We start from the raw sequence: 14,374 nt of genomic DNA, 5'->3' as shown, positions 1-14,374 counted from the left end.
GTTGGCGCTCCACCTTTCCCCGTCTCCTCCCTCCGCGGCCGCGAGCACCCTCCCTCGGCACCCTTCCCCGCAGCCCGAGTGCCCTTCCTCCCCAGCCTCCTCGCCCTCCTCCACCCGCTCTCCCATCACCCTCCCCAACCCTCCCCTCCCCCGTCCTGAGCTCCCACTTCCAGCACCTACTCAGGGCTCGGAGCCTTAAGACCATCACCTGCCCACCTAAGCCCGCAGTGATCCCTCCTGGGACCCCACTCCTAAAAACCCCTGCCCCTGCCTCCCCCAGCCCGGTGCGCCGAGTCTCTTCGCCCGCTCCGTCGGTCCCTCCTCCTTCGCGGGCACCGTTTCCCGGCTCCAGCTCCCCGCGCGTCTATCCCTCTCCTCCCCGCGAAGTTTCGGGGCTGTCAGTCTGTCAGTCTTTCGGGCCGTCAGCACCCGAGCTGCAGGCGGCGAGCGCCATTGTGAGCAGAGCCGGCGGGGCAGGAGGCCCGGGCGCCTGGGTCCCCGCGGCGCGGGCAGAGTGGCTGGCCAGCCAGGTAAAGGCCGGGGAGACTCCGCTGCAGGCGGCCCCGCCCGCGTCTCCCTCAGCGCCGCGCTCGGGTCACCGCCGGCTCCGCGCAGGTGACAGCCCCGGAGGTAGGGGCGCGGACGGAGGGCGTGGGGGAGGGGCAGGGGTCGGGGGAGGTCGGGGGCTGGGGGAAAGGGAGGGCAAGGCCGGCGAGGGCCGGGTGAGGGCTGTGGGGGTAGAGGGGACCGGGGGGCTGGAGGGAAGGGCGGGGGCTGGGAGTAGGTCGGGCGGGAAGCAGGTGGGAAGGGGCCGGCGGGCCCAGAGGGGAGGGGAGAGGGAGTGTGGGAGGGGGCCGAGGGGGAAGGGGAGGAAGAAGCGGGCGCAGGGGACCGGGCCGCTCGGGAGGGGCGGGAGAGGAGGGCGCTGACAGGTGAGCCCCGGAGCTGGGGAGGGGGCCGGGACCTGGAGTGAAGTCGGCGATCGGAGCTGCTTAGGACGGCGTTGGGGCAGGGAGGTGGAGCTGAGGGTCCCGTCGGGAGGAAAACTTGGGAGGGGTGAGGAGAAGTCCGAGGGGAGCAGAAATGGGGAGGGGGTGCCGCGGAGGAAGGGAGAGGCGCGGAGGGGTGTTCCGAGGAGAGGCGGGGTGGGGAGGGCAGGGCCCGCGGGAAGGTCCCGATCGAGCGGGTCAGCCCTAGACCCCCAGGCTTGCGGGCCAGAGGACCCGGGAGCTGGGGAGCGGCCTGGGAGGGGGGAGGGGAAGAGCGGTTCTGGGGACTGGGGACGGGGAGGGAAGCGAAGCTGGAGCCTGCTGGGGAGACAGAGGGGGAAGGGAGGCGGGGGCCTCGGAGGGGAAGGAGAGCTGCAGAAGGGAGGGAGAGAGGGGGAGGGCGGTGGGGAGACGTGGGGGAGGGCTGGAAAGGGGGAGGGGAAGGGAACCGAGGTGAGGCGAGGAAAGGAGAAGGAAGGGAAACCGCGGTGGGGGAGGAGAGGAGGGAGGGGAGGAGAGAACGGGGTTGGGGAAAAGAGCTGAGAGGAGGAGGGCGGGTGTTGGGGAGGAAGGAAAAGAGGAGGGGGAAAGGAAGGGAGAGGGTGTGCAGCCAGGGAGGGAGATGGAGCGGGGGAGAACCGGGAGGGCAGGGAAAGGCAGCCCGGAGTCTGGGAGGGGGAGGGGAGCGCTGCCGCCGAGGCAGCCTAGAGCGGAGGGTCAGGGGAGGCGGTGGCAGTGAAGGGCCGACCCCGAGAGGGCCTCGAGGGGTTGGCCCTGCCGGGCGCGGGCGGGCGGAGCCTGAGGGGCGGGGCCGTAGGCGGAGCCGGGGCGCCGGCCCGATTCGCCGGGAGAGAGGGCGGAAGGCAGGGGGAGCGGGAGGGGCGGGGCAGAGGGAAGGCTGCCGGGGAGATGGGGGAGGGGAGTCTGCTGGGGGAAGGGCGGGGGAGCCGCGGGAGGCGGAGCAGGGAAGGGGCAGCAGGGGCGGTGTCCGGGCCTTGGGCAGCAGCCCCGCGCGGGTGAGAGGTGGTTTTGTGGTAGGGGTTTAGGGAGAGGCAGTCATTTTCTACCTATAAGAGGACCCTCTCGAGGACCTTCCCAAGCAGCACCCCTAAAGTGACACTCGCTCCCGTCCCAGGGCTGGCTCCTATTTCACCAGCTCGGGCAGTGACAGCTGGAGGGCCTAGGAGATGCAGTTTCCCACCCCCTACCCTGGGCTCCCACCCTCAAGCCTCTCTCCAGAGAATCGAATCTTTACTGCACTTCCCCAGGCAAGGACACTGGGGCGTGGAGTTGCGGTGCTGATGGGCCAGGGCTGGCGGTGAGAGACCTGCCAGGTGAGGGGGTGGTGTGGCTGGTTTCCAGAGCTGACAGAAATGGTTTCAAGGCCTTCTTGGGCCACCTTCAAAGATCTCTTGGCTTTCTGAAATCCAGTTTCCCTAACATCCCCCAGTACCTGGAGATGTTACCTTTGGAGCTCCTGGAAGAGCCCATAGGGAGAGGTTGGGCAGAGCCAGGGCCCAGGTGGAAGCTGGCGTGGGAAAAATCTGAACAAGGTTGTCTTTTCTCCATAGGGTCTGTGGCCGATCCCCAGGAGGAGCTACTCTGGGTTACCATGAGAGAGACCTTGGAGGCCCTCAGCTCCCTGGGTGAGCTGGCAGAAATGAAGGGACTTGGGGAAAAGTTTAGGAGGATTCAGGAGCATCTACAACTCAGACAGCAGAGCCACCCTCAGGAGGCTGCAACCCTGAGGCCCCAGGGGCCTGTAGGGCAACCTGCTTTCCTGTAGCGTGGGGTGTCTGAATGCCTGGACCATACATAGTAGAGGCTGCGCTCCAGACCATATGCACACTTGAGCACTCACAGAGCACAGTCATATTTACATCTATGCTATCTCTTCCTTCTGTCCTTTTTGACTCAACTCAAAGGGACTGAGGTTGATACCTGTCCATGTCCATGCTGGTGAGAGACCCTGTCCTTCCTGAGCAGGTTGGGAAAAGTCTCTTGGACAGGCTGGGAAGGGGAAGAGCCCCCGCCTCTGATTACTTGTTCTGTACTGGATGCTTTACTTGGACCCACCCTTCTGCCTGTAACAGGATTCTCTGTGGGACAGCCAGAGATGGTCCCCCAAAGTGAGCCCAGGGAAGGATCCCATAATGTCCAGGAGCAGATGTCCTCTTCTAGGGAAGAGAGAGCACTAGGGGTGTGCTCAGGTAGGTAACAGGAACCATGGAGAGGCTCAGGGAGGAGCCTGCCTGCTTTCCTTCTGCCCTCCCTACCTTCGTCCCTTCTTCCCTCCCTCCTTCCTCCCTCCCTCCCACCCTCCCTTCCTTCCTTCCCTTCATCAAATATTTATTGAGCACCTACTATGTGCGGGATGCTATTCTAAACATTTGGAATACCTCAGTGACCAAATAGCCAAAGATCCCTACCTGCAAGAGCTTAATCCTAATGAGTGCAGCGAGTCAGCAAACAATAAGTAAGGAAATTTATAGACTACGTTCAAAGATGATAAGAGCTCTGGGAGAGAGGATAATGTCTGGTGAAGTGGGTTGACGGGGGGGTGGGGGCCAAGACTGCTGCCGGTGAGGGTGGGTGGGGCATGTTATAGGATTAAATAGGGTGGCGAGACTGGCTTTCTTTGGGAAGGTAAGATTTGTGTAGGATTTGAAGGAGCTGGGGGAAGCCGGGCATGGTGGCTCATGCCTGTATTCTCAGCCCTTTGGGAGGCCAAGGTGGAAGGATTGCTTGAGCCTAGTTCGAGACTAGCCTGGGCAACATGGCGCGACCCTGTCTCCACAAAAAAATTAAAAATTAGCCAGATGTGGTGGCTCATGCCTGTGTTCCCAGCTACTTGGGAGGCTGGGGCAGTAGGATCCCTTGAAGCCCAGGCTGCAGTGAGGTATGATCATGCCACAATCTGCTGAGACAGCTCAGCAGATTGGGGAAAAGTGCTTCAGGCAGGAGTACAGCCAGAACAGAGCATTAAGGCAGGAATGTGCCTGACCTTTGACATCCTGGTTCTCCCCAGCGATTTGCTTGGAACCAGGGTCCATGTGGGGGCTGGGAAAGCCCCAGCCCTTCTCCTAGGGGCCTTCCTTGCTTCCACTGTCTTACATACACGTATTCCGGAAGCTCCTCACAGTGGTGGCTCTTGTGACCTTGTGGTCCATCTCATACATACCCTTAGCAGCTGCCCTGCTCGAAGGAGTCTGAGGCAGCCCCTGGGAAGCCAGGAACTCAGCCCCTGAATTCAGGTAGGATGTGGGAGGAACCCTGTGGGCCCTGCTAGAGCCAGGGTTTCAAATGTTCCTTCTTCCCAGCACCAGTGGGGCCCTTTGGCCATCTGTGATGTCTCCAGAGTCCTTGAGGTATCCTTTCTCTGCCAGGGCACAAGGCCCCCACACCGGAGGAAGGTGCCCGCACAGAACAAGCCGAGGCTCCCTGCAGAGGCCAGGCGTGCACAGCACAGAAGGCTCAGCCTGTGGGCGCCTGCCCAGGTGAGTCTTCCTGTCACTTCATCCCACCATGGGCTCAGGCCAAGGGAACGGGGCCCAGCAAGCTCTGGAGCTGCTATCTCATGAGGCAGGTAATCCCCGGAGACAGGCAGTCCAGGCCCTTCCAACCCAAGTTGAGTCCAGCACCTTTCTGCTGTGGAGCTTCGGTGCTGAAAGGGAATTTCACATCTGTAGATGGCAGGAGTCAGACAGGCTGGTCACCAAAGAGAAACACAGCCTCCCCTCAAATGCCTTCTAGAAATCCTGCCTCCCCCTCTTTATTTCCCCCAGTCTATGTCTAATTACAGTTGCCATGAAGATACATGGCTTTGGTCAACCTTTTCACTGCCTCTCCCCTGACATGCCGCCTTCCCCAGCTTCCTCTGATTGTGAGGGTACCCAGATGCTCCACATCTGCTGTATTCAACTCATCTCCTCACACCCAGGGTGATCAAACTGCTCATTCTCTCTCAACAATCCCACCATTACTTCCTTCCACTACCACCATCCTTATTACCTTTTGCCTGGGGAATATCATTTATTCTGCAAGGATTTATTGAGCACCTACTACATACAGGCTGTGTTAAATATAGGGGAAAGAGATGAACCGTAGAGTTACCTGGGCCTGGTTTGAATCTTTGCTCTGCATTTACTAGCTGAGTGTCCTTGGATAGGCCACCTTGACTCCAGGAGCTTTGGTTTGTGAAGGTTTGTGACAGTGTGTTTACACCACCTCATTTACAGTTGGTCCTCAATAAGCGGCAGCAGTCCCCATTTTTATCAGACACATAAAAACACCTTTCTTATTAGACACAAAAGAAATGGAACACAAAATGTCTGCACCCCAGAAGATAAAATCTGGTTGAAATGACCTTAATATGAGCCAGAACAAAGAATTAAAAGAATAGCATAAAGGCAAGTCACAAATAAGTACAAAAGTGTTAACAGTAAGTGCTATAGGAGTTTATGCTAAAAGATCCACATGCATTGGGAATTTGTCAAAAAAAACATTAATTTGTGCTGCATTTTGAGAAAGGTGTAAACTTCAGTTCTGAAAGGGCTGGGGTGGAGGATGGGAAGGCGTTCTAGGGTGAGAAGATCTTGAAGCAGGAAAGGGGAAGAGAGCAGCTTGGCTGAAGTGGAAGGTCCATGCCTGGGAGAAAGAAAGTTGGACTTGGGTGGGGTGAGCCTCAGATACAGCTGGAACCTGTTTTATCTTCAAATAATAGGGTGCTGGGCTGGGCACTGTGGCTCATGCCTGTAATCCCAGCGACTCAGGAAGCTGGGGTGGGAGAATTGCTTGAGGCTAGGATTTCAAGACCAGCCTGGGCAACACAGTGAGACTCCATCTCTGAAAAAATAAGAAATATCAGCTGGGCATGGTGATGCACACCTGTAGTCGCAGCTGCTTGAGGGGCTGAGGTAAGAGGATCGCTTGAGCCCAGGAGTTTGAGGCTGCAGTGAGACATTATCATCCCATTGCACTCCAGCCTGAGAGACAGAGCAAGACCCTGACTCAATTAAAAATAAATAGGAGCTATTGATGGTTCTTGAGTAGAAAAGTGAAGAGTGCCACAATGAAGGTGAAAGCAGTATCACAGTATGATAAGTAGACAGGAGTGTGGAGTCAATGAACTGATAGAAGAAACTGGGAGTACCTCTGATTGTGGAAGTCCATGTGTGATAGAATCAAGGCTCAGGCCAGACAGGAACTCAAATTATCTGATTCAGTGATTCACAAATGAGAGTCACTTTGGGAGCTTTAAAGATGGAACACATTCGTGGGCCTTGCCCCCATTTGTGCATTTTCTCAAAGTTCCCCAGGAGCTGATGATGCAAAACAGGCGTAAGAGCTTTAAACTACTCCAACTCTTAGACAAAGGGAAAACTTTCTTAGCGGACTAAGAAACATAACTCAAAGAGGTTAAGTGACTGAACCAAAGTCACACTCCTAGTTAGTGACAGAGGAGAACCTAAATTGGACCCTCTCGTCTGGACCCCGGGCTCCTTCCTCTTGGCTGGACCACTGCAGCACCTGAGAGGGGCAACACTCCAGTGGAATCCCCTGCAACCTGCCCTTAGGCTGAGGCTCCCCCAGAGGGCCTTCCTTGCTTCTCCAGAGCCAGTGTTCACTAGTTCCCCAGACCCTGTAAACTCCATCCTGGTCTTCCTAAATGGTGATTTCCCCTCCAGCTGTCCAGCAGGAAAGAAGGGAGTAGCAGGAGTACGAGGGCACCCTGGTTCCTTGGCCACTAGAGGTAAGGTGGGCTGGGGGTGGGGGTTAAAGAGCAAGAGAATCACCCCAGGTGAGATGTCAAAGATCAAGTTTTCAAGGCCACCAGGGAAGGAGGCTGTAGTCCTAAGGTTAAAGTCAGCCAGGGCTCAGTTTGGGAAGGTCAGGTGTGTGGTGAGAAAGCTGCTGAGCCGCGGCCAGTTTGCAGTACCAAGGAGAGCTGCTGGACCGGAGATGGAGACTGAGGTCCCAGAAAGGCACTGCTGGAGCAGGAAGATCTGGGCCAGCCACCAAAGGGATGTGAACCTGGAGCGAAGCAGGAGGACTGAAGCTTGGGCAACCTTCCTCTTCAGGGGTGCCGGAGGGCTCCTGGGCACATCCAGGCCGGGGAAGAAGCCCCCGGGAGGGGTGTGGTGTTCACACGCATCACAGGCTTCCGAGAGTGCAGGAGGCCTGAGAAAAGCTGCGGATTTGGTCACCCTCAGGAACCGTTAGGTAGAGTGGAGAGCAGAGCCAGACCGCAGGGCTCCAGCAAGTGGAGATCCTGTGGTTAAATAAAGGTTGCCGCACGTGGAGCTCAATAGACAATTCTTGTTTTGATCTTTCAGGAGACGAGTGGATGATTCGGAAGGTGAAGGTAGAGGATGAGGATCAGGAGGCAGAAGAGGTGGTCGAATGGCCCCAGCATCTATCGTTACTTCCCAGCCCCTTTCCTGCGCCTGACCTGGGGCATCTGGCTGCCGCTTACAAACTGGAGCCAGGGGCCCCGGGGGCACTGAGTGGGCTCGCGCTGTCCGGGTGGGCTCCGATGCCCGAGAAGCCCTACGGCTGTGGGGAGTGTGAGCGGCGCTTCCGGGATCAGCTGACGTTGCGACTGCACCAGCGGCTGCACCGGGGCGAGGGTCCCTGCGCCTGCCCGGACTGCGGCCGCAGCTTCACGCAGCGCGCCCACATGCTGCTGCATCAGCGCAGCCACCGCGGGGAGCGGCCTTTCCCGTGCTCCGAGTGCGACAAGCGCTTCAGCAAGAAGGCCCACCTGACCCGCCACCTGCGCACGCACACGGGCGAGCGGCCCTACCCGTGCGCGGAGTGCGGCAAGCGCTTCAGCCAGAAGATCCACCTGGGCTCCCACCAGAAGACCCACACTGGCGAGCGGCCCTTCCCCTGCACAGAATGCGAGAAGCGCTTTCGCAAGAAGACGCACTTGATTCGGCACCAGCGCATCCACACTGGCGAGAGACCCTACCAGTGCGCGCAGTGCGCACGCAGCTTCACGCATAAGCAGCACTTGGTGCGGCACCAAAGGGTGCACGAGGCGGCCGGCCCGGCCAGGCCCTCTCCCGACGCGTCCGCTTCTCCTCATTCCACTGCCCCGTCCCCCACCCCATCCCCTCCCGGGCCAAAGCCTTTCGCCTGCTCCGACTGCGGCTTGAGCTTCGGCTGGAAAAAGAACCTCGCCACGCACCAGTGTCTGCACCGCAGCGAGGGTCGCCCCTATGGGTGCAACGAGTGCGCACTGGGCGCCACCGTGGATCCCCCCACCGCCGAGCCCCTGGCCAGCGCGCCTGGCGGACCGGACTGCGGCCCAGGATCCGATCCTGTGGCGCCCCAGCGCGCCCCCTCGGGCGAGCGGTCCTTTTTCTGCCCGGACTGCGGGCGCGGCTTCGCCCATGGGCAGCACCTGGCGCGGCACCGGCGCGTGCACACGGGCGAACGGCCCTTCGCCTGCACGCAGTGTGACCGCCGCTTCGGCTCGCGGCCCAATCTGGTCGCCCACTCCAGGGCCCACAGCGGCGCCAGGCCTTTCGCCTGCGCTCAGTGCGGCCGCCGCTTCAGCCGCAAGTCGCACCTGGGCCGCCACCAGGCGGTGCACACGGGCAGCCGCCCCCACGCCTGCGCCGTCTGCGCCCGCAGCTTCAGCTCCAAAACCAACCTAGTCCGCCACCAGGCGATCCACACAGGCTCCCGCCCCTTCTCCTGCCCACAGTGCGGAAAGAGCTTCAGTCGCAAGACCCACCTGGTGCGGCACCAGCTCATTCACGGCGAAGCCGCCCATGCGGCCCCGGACGCCGCCCTCGCGGCCCCAGCCTGGTCCCCTCCCCCAGAGGTGGCGCCGCCCCCGCTCTTTTTCTGAGCCTAGTTCTCACCAGGACCCTTTCTTGCCTACAGTTTCGAGAGGCCTGTGCCATGAGACCGCCTGGGGTGAGCACGGTGGCCTGGGCAGCTGTCCGAAGATTTGGCCTCCGCGGGACCCCTGTTTCCTTCCCGCAGTGTCTGCGTCCGCACAGGATACCCAGCTTGGACCTCCTAGGACAGAAATGCGAGCGAACCCTTGCTGGGAACAGTTGAGGCTGAAGTTCTTGGAAGGCTCCCACCCAGGTGCCCCGCTGGAAAGCAGATATTTCCTGGACCCAGCGCGGCCTCAACCAGGGCGGGAAAAGAGTGATTATTTAAGTACTTAAAGTTTCATTAAAATTAAAATCAGAAAGTTCTGAAGCTGTTAAATGAGTTGGGGAGGGAACCCTGACTCTCCTTAGCCACTGTCCCAACTCCATCCACGCGCAGACCACCCCTCTCCACTTGCCCTTCTGTCCTGGGTGAGTTACATTTAGCTAGCTGCTGTTAATTGGTTCTCCCAAATCAAAATGTAACGTATTTATTCACCAAACCACCACCCTGGCTCCTGCTTCTAGCTCGGAAGTATAAGGAAGGAACATTAGGGTGCATTTCACTCACGCCACGTGTCACAGACCGGAGCTGAAGGAGGCAGGCCGTCCTTTGGCGTGGGCTTGGGAGCTCTGTGCGGTCTCTGCAGCTCTCCGGGGGGATTCGGAGCTGGGTGGCCTGAGGAAGGAGGTGGCACATCCACTGCAGATGAAGGTTGCTTTCACATCGCACTTGCAACAAGTCCTTTCTTGAGGCTGCTGGGTCCAGAAGTCTCTGTATTGCCCTTCTTCAGCCTAGGCAGGTATGAGAGCTAGGGCTGCCTGGCCATGAGGCGGGAGGGCAGGATAATGGGGAGCCTATGGGGCTTGCAGTGAGTAGTCTTGGGTTTGACCGTCCTCTGCCTCTCGTCGGACTTGGAGCGCAGCATTATTCATTTCCCAGTGAGCGGGATGAGAGGCAGAGCAGAGGCCTGAGAGATGGAAGGGCCTTTCACACCTGCGAAGGAGTTTAGACTGTGTCCAAGAGAGGGGGAACCATGGCAAGGTTAGACAGGGCAGGAACAGGGCCACGCTTACAGTCCTGCATTTTGGAAGGATGTTTGGCAAGACAACTCAGGAGCGAGACTGGAGGCCTGGGCATCAGTTGTCCTGGTGACAGGTGGTGGTGACCTGGGACCATAGTTGTGTCAGAGGAAACAGAGAAGTGATGGATTCAAGAGACACTTAATAGGCAGAGGACACAGGACCTGTTGACTGGTGTGGGTGGGGGAATCAATGAGCTTGGCCCGATTTCTGCTTGCCACTGACTGGATGACAGTGGCATACTCCCAGAAGGGAGACGCGGTGTTGGGGACAGTTCGTGCTGGGGAAGTCCTGCATCTGCTGAGTTGCGAGCAGTGCCTGCCCAGCAGGAAGGAGGCTGTGTGGGTGGAGAGCTAAGAAGAGGGCCGGGATGCAGACATAGAGCTGAGAATTTTCCACATGTGCTTCTGGAGCTATGGGGGAGTGGATGATCTTCCCAAAGAACTGAGTGTGGAGTGAGAAATTGGGGGTCTGGGACAGAAGCCTCTGGGACACCAACATTAGGGGATGGCACTGAGAGAGGCCTGTAAACAAGATTGGAAAGTGGAGGTGCAAGAACTGGACAGGAAAGCCCCAGGTGGAGGTGACAGAGGAGTTGAGGAAAGACGTGCTTCAGAGAGGAGGAGGCCGCTGGAGGCTAGAGAGAGGTCACCTAGGCAAAGGACTTCCAAACCCTTTGGATTTCGCCGCAAGGCAAATCCAGATCTTGGTGAGAGCAGCATCAGGAGCAGCTGGGTCAGAAATCAGATCACAATGGTGAACTACAAAAGCAAAATCCCAGAGAAGGTAGGAGACAATGAGACCTGGATGCAAGTGAGGGAGGGGCGTTGGCTGGGAAGCCTGTCAGAGGAGGCATGAATGCAAATGTGTCTATGAGTTTCATGGCCACAATGAATCGGTGACTCCAAGTTATTTTAAATATCTTGAAAGGTCACGTAAAAATCTGGACTTCCAGCTTCTGTTGTGAAAAAAGCAAAAGGTTTAGCAACTGGTGGCTGAAGCTGAGTGGAAGTTGGCCTCTTTGGCCTAAGGGATCAGAGTCCTCAGCACTCCCCCTCATCCTAAAGCCCAACTGGGCTTCTCTGAGGTTCCTTACCCGGCCTCTTAGGCACAGAGCTTGTGATTCCAGCTAAAAAAAAGTCATTTCACAGACTTCTAAAATCAAACACATAAAAACAATGTTTGTGTTGGTTAGACCAATGTTTTCCTTTCTTGAAACATTCTGGAATTCTCGTGTAAGAACAGCTTTTAGATCTTACAGCATATTTGGTGAGGCCTACCATGTGCCAGACGTTTTCAGGATTTCACATTATTTTAAAGATTCTCTACAAGGCATGAATATCTTTGTCCTTATTTTTTAGCTTGTTTGCAAATAGTCAAAATTTGTTTAGCATCCAGTCTGGCAGTAGCCAACTCAGAAGACGTCTGCTCAACAAATGCACCGTGACTGTGATGGAAGACTGAGGTTTCTAAAGGCTCTTCCCAAGGAAGAGTTCTAGACTCAGAAAGTGATGGCCTCATTAAAATCAATGTCTACCATCACAACCCCTATGTCACCCCAGGTCTGAGCTACCCCAGGTATAACTACCTTGATAAGGCACCAGACTTTTGACTTTAGGACCACATCCTGGTATGTGAAAATGCTCAGAGAAGTAAAGCACTCATTTACTAGTTCTATATCTAGAAGAGAAAGGTTTTATTAGTTAGCTAAAATTTACTTACTTCTCCCCAATCCTGTTCAAAAAAAGAGACTTACTGTATAATGGGTATTGAGTACCTAGTATGTGCCCAGAATGTGCCAGTCCCTGTGAATAGCACAGAGATGTAAAGCACATGCCACCTGTCCGTGAGGAACCTGCAGTCTGACTGGAGATGAGACATCAATGTTCATGAAGCAGAGAAGCTAAGTGCTAGGTGGCATTCTGCGGGCTCTTAAGACCTGAGGGGACAGAGAAAGCTCTGGAGAGGAGGTGGGGCTGAACATGGAGCTGCATGGACAGGATTCTTGGATGGCCGGGGGAGGAGGAGAGAGAAGGCTTCAACCTCCCCTTCTTACAACATATTTCTTCCTAGATTTTCTGTCCTCCCAACTCTTATCTACCCCTAGTCAGCGGCCCCTCCTCCTTCTCTAATCTCCATGGAGCCTGTGCTTCCCAATCTTTAAATTTTTTTTTATTGTGGTAAAACATAAATAAAAAACATAAACAACATGAAATTTACTCTTTTAACCATGTTTAAGTGTACAGTTCAGTGGCTTAAGCACCCTCACAATATTGCGTCACCATCACCACTGTCTATATCCAGGACTTTTTCATCATCCCAAACAGAAACTGTTCCCAGTCTGTTTAATGGGATGGCATTTAGGTAAGGATAATGTTAGGGTCACTGGGGAGCCCATTCAAGGCCTGTGGCGGTGGCTGGGGCTGCCCCAGCCCCACACCTGGTGGTCCTGATAGCTGAGAGAGTGACCTCCATATCCTTGGAATTCCCAACACATTGGAGATTTCTGTTCCATGTCACAGACCCGAATTCTTGTTTGTGAGGGAGATGGGACATATTCACTTGTCACAAGAATGATAATATCCAAGTTCCCTGGATTGTGATGGTTAATAGAGAGAAGAAACACCGTGGAGCCCTTAACCCCACCAGGCATCAACCTAGCGATGCCTCTGTCTTTTTCATGGCTTACCCTTTATCAGAGCCCTCAGTTCTCACTCTACCTCCACCCCATCTCAAAAGTTTGAGCTTTTGAGCTCAAACTATCTCATTCCAGAATTTTCGGCAGCTGTTGACTCAGATGATCTTTACACGCTTGTGTCCAGTTAACGCTTCATCTTCCTCTCAGTCCTTTCAGTGGGTTCCTATCTCCTCCCTCCACTGCTAATCTATCCCAGTCTTAGAACCTCCAACTGATAGATACCTGAGACCGGGAGAATGTTTTTTGTTTGGTTTTGTTTGGTTTGGTTTGGGTTTTTTTCTTTTTTTTTTTTTTGAGACGGAGTCTCACTCTGTCACCCAAGCTGGAGTGGCACGATCTCTGCTCACTGCCACTTCTGCCTCCCGGGTTCAAGTGATTCTCCTGCCTCAGCCTCCCAAATAGCTGGGATTACAGGCGCACACCACCACACCTGGCTACATTTTGTATTTTTAGTAGAGACAGGATTTCACCATGTTGGTCAGGCTGGCCTCAAACTCCTGACCTCATGATCCACCCGCCTCGGCCTCCCAAAATGTTGGGATTATAGGCGTGAGCCACCACGCCCAGCTGACCTGGGGAATCTTAAATGGAACCCAGTCCACAGTCATTCTGATGACAATTTTGCTGGGAGGAGGTGGAGAAAGACAAAGAACAGGACCGCCCTCCCGCAGGAGAGGTTAGGTGCCCAAGAGAAGAGCAGAACAGTGGTTAGAGGGCAGGGTTTCTCATCTGCTTAGGATTTCAAGCCTAACCCCAAGACTCAGCTCCTTACAGCATGAGCACCAACTAACAAGTACCCAGTGCATCCAAGCGCTTAGTTCCCAAGTTGCTGCTGCCTTTTCAATTTGAGGAGCAGGGGAAATGGTCAGTAAACAGCCAATGTGCCACACAGCCAGTGTATTGCTTTATATTGGAAGATTCTCAGGTGCCTGGACTGTTCCTCTTGTCCATGCTGGGGAAATGAAATTAATCATCAAGACTGGGTTTGGCAGGGTGGAGTCAGAGCAAAGTGAAGTGAGGATACTAAAGCCATTTATACTTCATTCAGGCTTTAGCGAAGCCTGCCTACCACAGGACTAGAGTAAGACACGAGAATCTTTTGTGCAGCCCGGCCTCCTGTATCTTCTCCCTCTCCATCTGCAGGGTTGGACAACAAGAGCTGCTAGTAGAGAGATCTGGAGATGTTCCCCAGGCTTGACTGCCTCAGGCATCCAGGGTGAGTCCGGCATTTTAATCCCCCATAAACATTGGCTGAGCTTTAAAATCTACCCAGGCTTGTGCAAACATGGTCGGAATAGAATGACAGCTCTTGCCCTCGTGGAGTTGATAGGTCAGATGTAAGGCAAGTTTAAGGATCACTCAAGGTCCTGGGAGCTGGGAGCTTTGGGAGACTCACGAGAAGTAAATATCACGCATGGTTCCTGACCCGCAAACCTAACCCGTAGCTGGAAGAGAATGCTGGAGTTTCATGACACGCCTAAAACTCAACCCAGGTATAGTATCCTATTCTTCATGAGAGGGCGTGGGCTGGAGCAGTCAGGGGGTTTCTGAGGGAGGAGGGTCCTGGTTGAGTTTTGACTGGAGCTGGGACTGGAACAGACAAAGAGGAGGTGGAGGAACAAGAGATCCATGCAAGACAATGCAAGACAAAAGTGCAACTAAGTGCTCAACTATGCTGGTCGCAGGAGGTCAGCTATTTGAAATACTAAGTT

General features: G+C 55.7%; 1 protein-coding gene across 9 annotated transcripts; it reads left to right on the top strand.

The window, feature by feature from the left end:
- The first annotated feature begins 397 nt into the window (after window positions 1-397).
- Window positions 398-9,204, top strand: ZNF467 (zinc finger protein 467). 9 transcript variants are annotated; one of them, XM_074036318.1, is made up of 6 exons: window positions 398-630; window positions 2,561-2,635; window positions 3,083-3,199; window positions 3,394-3,465; window positions 4,376-4,486; window positions 7,325-9,204. In XM_074036318.1, exons 4-6 carry the CDS (start codon window positions 3,438-3,440, stop codon window positions 8,848-8,850), a joined length of 1,665 nt encoding a protein of 554 aa, XP_073892419.1. In that variant the 5' UTR covers window positions 398-630; window positions 2,561-2,635; window positions 3,083-3,199; window positions 3,394-3,437; the 3' UTR covers window positions 8,851-9,204. The 9 variants fall into 9 exon arrangements, with proteins under 9 accessions (XP_073892419.1, XP_045244099.2, XP_045244098.2 ...); XM_045388165.2 differs by lacking the exon at window positions 3,394-3,465 and adding an exon at window positions 2,125-2,323 and having other exon boundaries at window positions 531-630; XM_045388164.2 differs by lacking the exon at window positions 3,394-3,465 and having other exon boundaries at window positions 398-530.
- Window positions 9,205-14,374: the final 5,170 nt, after the last annotated feature.

This window comes from Macaca fascicularis, chromosome 3, assembly GCF_037993035.2.
Source record: "Macaca fascicularis isolate 582-1 chromosome 3, T2T-MFA8v1.1".
NCBI lineage: Eukaryota > Metazoa > Chordata > Mammalia > Primates > Cercopithecidae > Macaca > Macaca fascicularis.
This window is presented reverse-complemented; position numbering and strand designations above follow the sequence as displayed.

Excerpts from the sequence above, each read along its gene's own strand:
- ZNF467 (XM_045388164.2), top strand. The coding sequence starts at position 2,602 with ATGAGAGAGACCTTGGAGGCCCTCAGCTCCCTGG. Across the intron at positions 3,200-4,375 it reads AGCACTAGGGGTGTGCTCAG|GGCACAAGGCCCCCACACCG; the intron begins GTAGGTAACAGG and ends TTTCTCTGCCAG. Across the intron at positions 4,487-7,324 it reads GCCTGTGGGCGCCTGCCCAG|GAGACGAGTGGATGATTCGG; the intron begins GTGAGTCTTCCT and ends TTGATCTTTCAG.